Source organism: Sander vitreus, chromosome 3, assembly GCF_031162955.1.
Source record: "Sander vitreus isolate 19-12246 chromosome 3, sanVit1, whole genome shotgun sequence".
Classification (NCBI taxonomy): Eukaryota; Metazoa; Chordata; class Actinopteri; order Perciformes; family Percidae; genus Sander; species Sander vitreus.
The window spans coordinates 18,806,832-18,817,951 of NC_135857.1; the positions used below are offsets into that span (position 1 = coordinate 18,806,832).

General features: G+C 40.8%; 1 protein-coding gene across 1 annotated transcript; it reads left to right on the forward strand.

The window, feature by feature from the left end:
- The first annotated feature begins 83 nt into the window (after positions 1–83).
- fzd4 (frizzled class receptor 4) lies at positions 84–10,478 on the forward strand. The gene is made up of 6 exons (XM_078246352.1): positions 84–732; positions 4,900–5,037; positions 5,243–5,629; positions 5,861–6,006; positions 6,689–6,936; positions 7,576–10,478. The coding sequence occupies exons 1-6, from the start codon at positions 469–471 to the stop codon at positions 7,992–7,994; spliced, it is 1,602 nt and encodes a 533-aa protein (XP_078102478.1). The 5' UTR covers positions 84–468; the 3' UTR covers positions 7,995–10,478.
- The last annotated feature ends 642 nt before the right edge of the window (positions 10,479–11,120 follow it).

An 11,120-nucleotide genomic window follows, 5' to 3' on the forward strand; every position in this document is an offset into this window, starting at 1 on the left:
GGGAAACCAAACTCTCGCGCACGGATTGGTCGGCTCCCTCAAAACTGTCTCTCCTCACAGACACAATAAAGTTTAGAGCTGGATCTTGCAGGCAGTAGGCGCAAAAGCAGAGCTCTGTATCGCTGCGCTTCTCCACACGGAGTTATTAACGGGAAACAACGCAAGGACTGCGGGATGTATTGTTTTTTTTTTTAAACTGCAGACGTTATTTAAACTTTAAAAAAAAAACTCTTTTGATTACGCACAGATCTCGCAATGATTCACGGCTGCTTTCTGGATATTTTACTCTACTGAATGGCTCTGAGTTGGATACTATAGCATCCAAAAACGCACGGACTACACGCGCTCCAAATCCTGCTGGACTATACCCGCAGCGGTTTCCAGGGCGACCCAACCTAACTTTTTCTTTGAGGGGGATATCAACTGTGCAGACTTTACAGGCGGCAGCCGCTCAGTGTCGCGGTGACCATGCCCGGGATGATGGTGTCGTTCAGCGGGGCAGCACTGCTCGTCTTGTCCGGGCTGGTCGGTCCGCTCTGCGTGGTGCAGGCTTTCGGCGATGAGGTGGAGGAAATGACCTGCGACCCGATCCGAATCAGCATGTGCCAGGGTCTCGGTTACAACGTCACCAAGATGCCCAATCTGGTCGGCAACGTGCTGCAGTCGGACGCCGAGCTGCAGCTGACCACGTTCACACCGCTCATACAGTACGGCTGCTCCAGTCAACTTAAGGTACTGGGATAATGTGAGAACTATATACTGATATTAGAATAGAATAGACAGCATGTTATTAAAAGCACACTCTGAGGCTGGGGCACAAATTTAGGAACACTGATCCTGGACTTAAAAAAGGCATGGCTGAGTCGATATAGTCTGGTGTGTGTGTGTGTGTGTGTGTGTGTGTGTGTGTGTGTGTGTGTGTGTGTGTGTGTGTGTTGAGAGAGGGGAACACTGTGTGGTCCCAGAGCACATGACAGGGAGCAACCATAGAGGAGCAACCAGCAATAGTGAACTGTTCAGACTGATGGTGCCAGTGATAATAAGGGGCATCATAAAGGTTGGCCCACAGAGAGTAAAAATAAGTAGAGGGGTCCCTGCCTTCCTTTCTGTTGTGCTAGGCTGTCATGCTAATTTCAATGAAAATGCCCCCTCTGTCTGTTGACATTCTGAGTTCATGCCCCACACAGCAACAGCTGAGTCTTCAGTGATATATACTGTACTCTCTCCTTGTTAACAATGGTACCCTCAGTGTCCTAAGACAAATGCTGCTTGTTTTCCTCATGCACCGTGTAAGAAAAAATTAGTTTGGTCCTCTTCCTCCTCTTTAAGATTTTACTTTAGACTACAATTGTAAGACTAGACAGAGCAGAAATTAAATTGCAGATGTTCACTTGTTCACTTTTTCTGACATTACATGTATTACATCTCTTTATTTGGAGATGCCATTTCTCACACATGTACACATGCATATGAACATACAGTACCTAGACATCTGAATACATAGACATGAAAACAAACAGTTTCCCAGATGCTCCTTTGTGTTATTATTTTAAAAAGGTGTCCACCATCCTGTCTGGATATGTGTGTGCTTTCTACCTACTAATTGTATTACTTAATTCTCTCTTTCAGTGATTTGTTTCGTGTACAGGTGTTTGGGAATAGGGGTAAAAATATGTTGACATGGCAAATTAATACCTGCTTAAGAGATATTTGTGTGCATGTGTGAGACAGCCAGACAGAACAAAGAGGAACTGCAGCATAAAACTGTCCTCCTCCAACTGAAAATTGTTCTGTAAAATTAGCTGCCCCCCCTCTCTTCAACACACACAGGCGCGCTAAAGAGAGAGGAAAGGGGAAACCGTATCTCCTAGCATTTGCTCTAATGGGAGGCTTCCTGACAAGTAACCTGAGCAGTTTTTAGCAGCCAAGTGACAGCCTCAGGTTACCAACGGTCGGGGGGGGGGGGACACCCAGAATGTGTTATATTACTGTCGTCAGTATAATTCACCGTGAGAAATATCCAGAATGGTATTGTATCTAGTTTTATATTTTTTTTTATTTTTTTTTTTAATTAAATCATGTACAATCACACAAAACAAAACCTCCACTCACACTCACACATAGGGCATCTTTGTTATATTGTTAACTTTTAAAATTGTATTTAATCAAACAGCAAATTACTCAGGACAACTCTAATACGCGTGGTTCAGTTTGAGAAGAAAGATTCTCTATTTACAGTGAGAAACTTAATACCGTCTTCAGATCAGCCAATCTGTTCTATCTGCAGATAAAAAAGCTGCTACAGAACCCAGATACTGATCAGAGAACAGTGTAACAAATTCAGTTTAAAGGTTGTTCTCTCTGACTCAGAACTGATTTTGACATCACATACTTTAGTAACACAGTGAGGGGGTTATTCTATTATGGTTTAGATTCATAATGCTAATGTAGAAACATGATTAGCTAATCTAGTCTAATTGTTTTAATTCTTATACAAATTATTCATCATTGTACATTTTATTGTATAAGATTAATGTGGTGCACAGATTCACAATCGTTATGTTTACTTAGCAAATAAATTCTCAGAGAAAAAGAGTTGTATAATGTTTCTGTGTGTATTTATTTTCCAATCCTTCTTGGATTTAATTTGGGCTCCGTGCAAGGGCTGATTTCAAGCTTGGATATCACTATCACTGAATCAAGGCTGCAAGCCCAAAACATTTTGTTATCATTATGGGCAGTTAAATATTTTGGTATTTCTGAAATGAAAAATGGTAGCAACCCCTCCACTGTAATAAGTATTTAAGTCAGCTATCACCCCATCCAAAATCATGGAGTGTGTTTGATTCCTTTACCTGAAGAGAAACTTCTGTGTATTTTCATATCACGAGCCTGCTGCTTTTTCACACTCCGGCTTCAAACACAATTCACTGTGAAGTAGGACTGCGCGATATGAGGAAAATATGCGATAACGTTGTTGAATATCGCGATAACGATATTACTTGCGATAAATAAACAGATATTAAAGTGTACTCAGTCCTGCCTTTCTGCTGCTTTTAGTATTCTGCTAAAATACAATGTATTGCTTGTTGAATGAAAGGAAATCATTTCCAACGTTCTTTTATTGAACAAATTGAACACTGAATTGAATATGAAAGGCTACACTAAAAACAAGTGACAGTTCACTAAAAAAAGAATGGCGGATACATTTTAAAGTGCAGTTTTGATGCAGTTTCTGATATTTTCTTTCAACTATCACAAAAAAAGCTCTGAGTGTCTTTCGCGATATTTCGCAGCCTTTCACGATATGGTTATTGTGCCAGTTGGTATCGCAATGATGATAAAGAAAAAGGATATATTTTGCATCCCTACTGTGAAGGCATGAAATCACCTAAAATTGCAACCTTTTATAACCCCAAAGTACTTATCCTTCACATCTTTGCCCCCTCAAAGAGTCAAATGTGACTTCAGACTGTTCACTATCTTTATAACCCTGACATGGATATCTATTTCAAAACCATTGCCATGGGACAGAGAAAACTGAGCCTTGGATTAGGGGGGATTATAGAGCATTACATGGCACATGCCCTCAGTGTTGTCAAGTCCACAGATTGTTTTTAAAGATGTAGAGTTGTGTGTGCAATAGGGTTGGGTATCGTTTTCCGATACCGGTGCTAAATCGATACTTTTAAAATGGTGCCGGTGCCTGAACCGAAATATATATATAATATATTTATAATGTATATAATATAAAATATAAAAAAGGAGCACAAAACGACGGTTGGCAAAATTAAAGAATGGCTTGTTTATTGCTAAGGCCATATGGTCAAAATTAAATGATTGATTAATAATGTAATAACAATAACGTATAACAATGACTTATTTCACCAGTAAATTGCTGGTAAACGACAAAAACAATAACTTAAAATGCACCACAAGGCTGGCAAATTTCAAGTAAACGCACCGTCTGTGTTGTTTTTCCGACAACGGCAGCTGCGGACTGTTACGTCCCGGTGTTGGAATCCTCTACAGGGAAATACAGTCACACTTTATACCGCTTAACGTAAGCTGTCAGCATTTGAACCATTGTGTTTAATCCAGCTACTAGCTAACGGTAACGTAGCGTCCCGTGCAGCCATGCTTCTGGAAAAAAAAGTCAGGCACCGAAATGAGGAACATAAATTTTCGTTCTTATTCGGTCTCGTTATTACCGTTGGCACCGCGTTTCGGTGCCCAACCCTAGTGTGCAACCTTGGAGCAGATTAGTGTTGGCCGTGGAGTCTTGACCCAAGTCGTGGAGTTTCTTATTATAAGTATAAAGAGACCCAACAAGAGGTGATGCAATATATTGAAAGTAAAGGCAGAGAAAGCAGTAGGATAGTGAGTGATATATGCAAGTAGATGGAGGATCCACATGTGGGAGTAGAAGGTGTAATCCTTTTGTAATATATAGAAAGATTGGCCCACAGGGTACTCACTTTCCACTTCTTTAGATGATTTACCTTCTGCCTCACAGTTTGCTTTAACTTCACTGGATCGAAGCCTACAAAGCAGTGTACTGAAATATTACACAATAATGGATTACTGTTGCATTCTTACTGCACCTTCACCTGAATTTTTTAGTTTTGGTATAGTCATTTTTCACTCTTGCATCACTTCTAAATATGTTTGTTCTTTTTTTCTCTCCATAAAAATAGAAAAGCTCTTATATGAATATATACACACAACACATCTGCAGTATCATCAGTTTAAGCTCATTTAATAACTTTTGCTCTGCAGTTGCTCTTCACTGTATGCTATTAAATCTCATTAAATAATACATCCGTGGCATTATGTTGTAAAACGTACTGAGAGCAAAATGTTCAACTTGTTATCTTTTATCTCTCTATTTTTCTCCAGTTTTTCCTGTGTTCAGTCTATGTGCCAATGTGCACAGACAAGGTTCCCATCCCTATTGGTCCGTGTGGTAGCATGTGTCTGTCCGTCAAAAGAAAATGCCTCCCGGTGCTCCATGAGTTTGGCTTTATATGGCCTGAGGTGAGTCACATCATCACGTGCATGTATATAACTTTAGGATGTGGTTGAGGGAATTGGAAAAATTGTATATTCGAAACCAAAGTCTTAAGACAAAGGCTCTCTTTTAGGAAAAAGTCTTATGTAAATGAGCACAACATATTAACAGGATGTATCACAGCCATAATAAGCTACCAAAATGCCATTTCCCATCATGTCTCTTCTCCAGGTGCTCAACTGCAGCCTCTTCCCACCTCAAAACGACCACAACCACATGTGCATGGAGGGCCCGGGGGACGAGGACCCGCCCTATCAGCCTGTCCGCCATCCTCCCCACCAGGAGGAGTGTCAGGCATTGGGATCTGAACCTGACCAGTTTACTTGGTTAAAACAGACGGAAAGCTGTACTCTCCAGTGTGGCTACGACAGTGGGCTCTACCGACGAGGGGCCAAAGTCTTCACAGACGCGTGGATGGCGGTGTGGGCCGTGCTGTGCTTCCTGTCGACCACTTTGACCGTCCTGACCTTTTTGTTGGATTCACAGCGCTTCTCCTACCCTGAGAGGCCCATCATCTTCCTATCTATGTGCTGTAATCTGTACAGCGTTGCCTACCTGGTAAGTGGGAGATTCAGTATTACACTGTCCCGTTGAAGTTTATTTGTTTGGGGAGAATAAATATTTTGTGAATATTTATTATGTTGTATATTTGTATACGGAGATGGAAAAGTCACATTTTCAGTCTGGTTTAATGAGAATGACAGATTACGGTATACTTAATGTCTTTTTCTTTTATTAATAAAAAAATCCTTTTTTCTTTCCCCTGCCACTTTTTGTCCTTTCCTGCAGGTACGCCTGACTCTTGGCAGGGAGCGTGTTTCCTGTGACATAGATGCCACCGCAGTACCAATTCTAGTACAAGAAGGGTTAAAGAGCACCGGCTGTGCCATAGTCTTCCTCCTGCTCTACTTCTTTGGCATGGCTTCCTCACTCTGGTTCGTACAAACAAACGCAGGCGCACACTTTTTATCATATCAATGTTTCATCTCTTTGTCCCATTGTCATCAGCCGTTGTGAATGGACTTTGGGGGAACAATTGGAACACGAGACATGCATCCTGTTTTCTTTAAAGTCTAACTATCCTGTCTCATAACCTCTGTACTAGATGGATTCATTTCCACATACAAAGGCAGCTTTTGTAAAAATGCCACTTTTTGAGTGCATGCTGCACTTCAGTTGCAGTGGAAGCACACTGCTGTCACAGCTCTTTTCTTCCTTTTCACGCCCTCATTTGCCCTTGTTTTCCTGTTAGACTTCACTCTTTGCTTTTGGAAGAGCAGCAGACTGAAAAGCCCAAGGACCTCACTCTCCGAAAACATGATCTTAACCCTCTGTTATGTAACTCATTACTATCTCATGATGAGCTAATTACAACGGAGGGATTCTTGTGGAAAAGTTAGAGGGCAAAGTTAAGTTTCGAGCAAGTCTCTAGCAGTAAACAGCAGCCCGATGGTGCCTCAGCCTTGTTTTCAGGAAACATGTGATTGCTATTCACTATGAAAAATGAATGCCAGATCAGAAAGACATATCTGATCATATACATCTGATAACTGAACATATGAGCAGTGTTTTGCCTCTTCTCTCACTCTTCTTGCTCTCTCTCTCTCTCTCTTTCAGGTGGGTGATCCTGACCCTCACTTGGTTCTTGGCTGCTGGACTGAAGTGGGGCCATGAGGCTATTGAAATGCACAGCTCTTACTTTCACATAGCAGCCTGGGCCATCCCGGCCGTTAAAACTATAGTCATCCTCATTATGCGACTGGTTGATGCAGACGACCTAACTGGACTGTGCTATGTTGGCAACCAGCAGCAGGAGGCACTCACAGGCTTTGTGGTAGCACCACTGGCCACATACCTTCTAATAGGTAATTCCTCACAACATGATAGTGCAATCAGTTGATCGATGAATGGGATTTTCTTTTTCTAGTAAAACTGCTTGTGCCTATATTTTATGCACTCAGGCGTAGGGTTGGGCATCGTTTTGATTTAAAAAATGTTGATTCCAATTCCGATTCTTCTTTCGATTACAGTTCTTATGGATTCTCGATTCCAATTTTTTAAGGGGTGGAGTTGAAACGGGTCACATGCTTATTTCACAGATAAGAGGAACATGTTATTTTTATTCACTGGTGATTTACAGTTTTACCGGGCTTTTTTCAATGTAAAAGAAAGCCACACGCGAGCGACGCTTACTGTGTTCCATGGCTGCAACGCAACAAGCACCTGGAAGTATGGTGGCAACTATGGAAACCAAAACTTGCGCATGTAAAATTTGGAACCACTGATTGGATTCAAAACAAAATTTTCCAAACAATTCCACAAAAAAACGATTGCATTGGAATCGTAATTTTTGCAACAATTCCAAGTTGGAACCGTTTCTCGATGCCATATTCATTAATTGACATGCATAATCCTCATTGCTTTAACTGCTTTATGCAACTGTCGTTATGTTTTCTCTATCTGATGGTCCTTATATGAATATTGTTTCCCTTTCTGAACCTCAGGCACTCTGTTTATCTGTGCTGGCCTAGTGGCTCTTTTCAAGATCCGCTCCAATCTTCAAAAGGACGGTGCCAAAACGGACAAGTTGGAGCGTTTAATGGTGAAGATCGGAGTGTTTTCTGTTCTCTACACCGTCCCGGCATCCACTGTCATTGGCTGTTACCTCTACCAGCTCTCTCACTGGGGAGAGTTCAGGGCCAGCACCCGGGACTCATACGTTGCATCAGAGATGCTTCGAATCTTCATGTCACTGCTCGTAGGCATAACATCAGGCATGTGGATCTGGTCAGCAAAAACCCTCCACACCTGGCAGCGCTGCTCTGCCCGCCTGCTCAGGGATAGCAGGGCGAGCCGAGGGGGCAAGAGGGCACCGGGCGAGGGCTGGATCAAACCAGGGAAAGGTAACGAGACGGTGGTGTGACAAGAAGGAGAGAGAGAGAACGGACAGGCATGGACTTCTACCTGCTTCTCTGTCACTTACAAAAACTCACTCTGCCAAAGGAAAGATGGAGAGGACAGAGAAAAGCGACGAGAGGGACTAGCAGGAGTTTCTTAAGGAAGCCACTGGATGTAATGGCATCGTAAAAGCTCGCTGAGAGTCTGCAAGCATGCCTCACCCCCTCTAACTGCCTCTAACAGGGGCTAAGGAGGAGAAAAGTGGAGAATTTTGGTCGTGCATAAGTAGCAACAGTAGCCTCTCTTCCTCTGTTTGACTTCCTTTGCCCAGAGAGATAGAGAAAGTGAAAAATGAAGGAGAAAAAGAGACGGAAAAGGAGCATCAATATGCAGACCAGACACTCCAATAAGCTGTGTAGCACCACGTCTACCTCTCTGCCTCTCTTTTCTCCAGAGCCCTCAGCAGAAGAGACTGAACCTGCTGGATACAGTAATCCTCATACCGTTGAGGGTCTTTTAAAATTTTGAATTTTACACTGGAGGGTCCTGGTGCAGACAATATACAGATGTAGACTGACGTTTCCCAAAAGCATCTGACAACTGGTTTTTATGTCCACACGGGAAAATTTAAATGAAATTCTAGACCAAAAGTAATTAAAATCTGATGAAAACATATAAAATATTTTTGTAAATTATTACCCTTTGTACAATATAAAAGAGCAGACGATTTTATTTCTCAGATTGTTTTGGGAAACCAGCTCTAAGCTGTAATAATGCACTATAATTCTATACAATATGTGAAGTGTCTGTGCTTGTCTGTGCAAGTGCATTACCAGGGACGGCAGTGATGTAATAAAAAATTCTAACACATTATATTAATATGCAGAGAACCTTAAACAGTTTGGTCAGTTTTCATTGTGAACGCTGCAGAATAAATAACTCGAAGAGCTGACAGAGAAAAACAAGAGATTATTTTTATTATGCGCTTATTATGAAAACATCGGACCCGAGGCATGTTGAAGAATTAGAGGTTATTAGACAATCACTTGACAAAAGACACACTATGCAATAACAAAGAACTGTCACAGACAAATGCATGTGCACATATATGCAGCAGGAATACACACATAGGAATCAGTTCCCACGAATCTCATCCACCAGCAGTTATGATCACTAAATAAGAGTCAGTTTGTATGTATTTCTGTCACTTTTTAAATCCTTTAAGTTCAAAAAGGCCGTCACAGAAGCACAATGAAAGTGGCACTATTAATTAGCGTGTCTGTTCTGCCTGCATATCTGTCTGTGTGTCTGATGCTCTCATAGACCCACTGCCTGCCTGTTTCTCTTTAAACTTGTCTACTGCATCATGGCACATTTCCCAGACAATCAAGTCGTCCCTGGAAAAGATTATTGTACATTACGTTTCAGAATTTCATGGATGATAGAGACAAGATTTCAATTCATTGTTTCTAGCGATGCATTTTGTTGATAATCGGCATCTTACAACATTGTAATCTTGCATTTCCTCTCTATAACTGCTTATAGAATGTACTATAAGCTCTACTTACATTAAGTTATTCCGGGTCCTACTGCTGCACTCACCAAATTGCGCAACTGCTCCTGTGCACTGTATATTTTCCTGACAATCTATCTAGCAAAGCTCTTGCGTTTCAGTGAGTCTTTAAATGTATAATATGTGGGGTGTGTGTCACATTATGCCTTGTACATTTCAGTAGAGTCAAAAACATTTGATTCTGGGCTGTTTAAATGTATAAGGGCTTGAATGGTTTGGAGCTTTGCTCCCCTGTGTGTCATTTGAAACCAGATAGTGCCTCACATAGCCTGTCACAGGTATTTTTTTACCATGATGTTTAAAATAGCACAGAAAATAACTTTTAAAGCGTGGGCTGCCTTTTTCTAAAATGTAATGTAAGAGGACCCTTAGTGCATTCAAAGATCCTTTGGTGGTTTTTGGTTAAACCTAGAACCCTGAAAACCAGTGTTTCTCAAACCAGCATACCAGGGCACACTTATTACATTTCCAAAGTCAAACAAACATTACATTGAGTTAAAGTGAATTAAATTAACCTCAGACTACCTCCCTCTCTGAGCTAATGCAGTTTTCCTCTGAAACGTTTTCGCGGTCTACTCTGGTATGACCGCGTCAAGCTTCAGGTGACCTTTCCAAACAATCACTGAACAGTTGTGCCTTGAAACATGTTGAGTGTGTGCCACAGCCTAATGAAGATTGAGAACCACTAGTTATACGGATTTGTAAGTGCTTTTTGAGAATCCCATTCAGTTACCAACACTAAACTAAGCCTTTAAGGTTCAGACTGTTCCTTTTTGTAGAAAACTCATTGTCTTGATGATGTCATCAATGTATTATAAAGAAATTGCTAATTTATCCTTGTATAAAAGTGAAAAAAAATGTAAAACTTGTTTGTTATTTAAAAACACTTTTGTATCAGAAGATGATGAATAAAAACCTTTTGGTTTCCAATATGCAGATGCAATTTTATGTGTTTTTGTCATAGACTGTAAAAATCTTCAATGTACATAGTGTCATGGTTAGCATTGCTAATCCTCTGTCCAGATTGACAGGTCGATGTGTGGCCACACCCTAAAGCATGCCCTACTTTATTGTATATTTTAAAATAAATGGGACCATAATTTAACAAATGAACATCATGCTGTAATGTAGAAGACTTGAAAGTAGCAACTGAGACCATACTCATTAAGAAAATGTTTAATGAGGTAATAAATCAAGTGAGAAATAGGGTCATTTCCCTATAGACTTCTTTGTAATTTGACTTCTTTTTGGAGCCAGTGGAGTAACCCCCTGCTGGAAATTAGATAGAATGTATCTTAAGCCACTTCCGCATTGGCTTCACTTTTCACGCTTGGAAGTTGCTGCTTGGTTTTTGTATGCATGTACAAGGGCTGCAACTATTGATTTTGGATGAATCTGCAGATTTCTTTCATGATTTACTTTTAATGAATACAAAAAAATAAGTCTGTTCCAATTTCCTAAAGCCCAGGGTGACATCTCTAAAATATCTGTTCTGTTAACTGTCGCATTAGATAAAGTAAAACAGCAAATTCTCACATTTGTTTGGTATCTTTGCATGTAAAACGATTAACAGCTTAT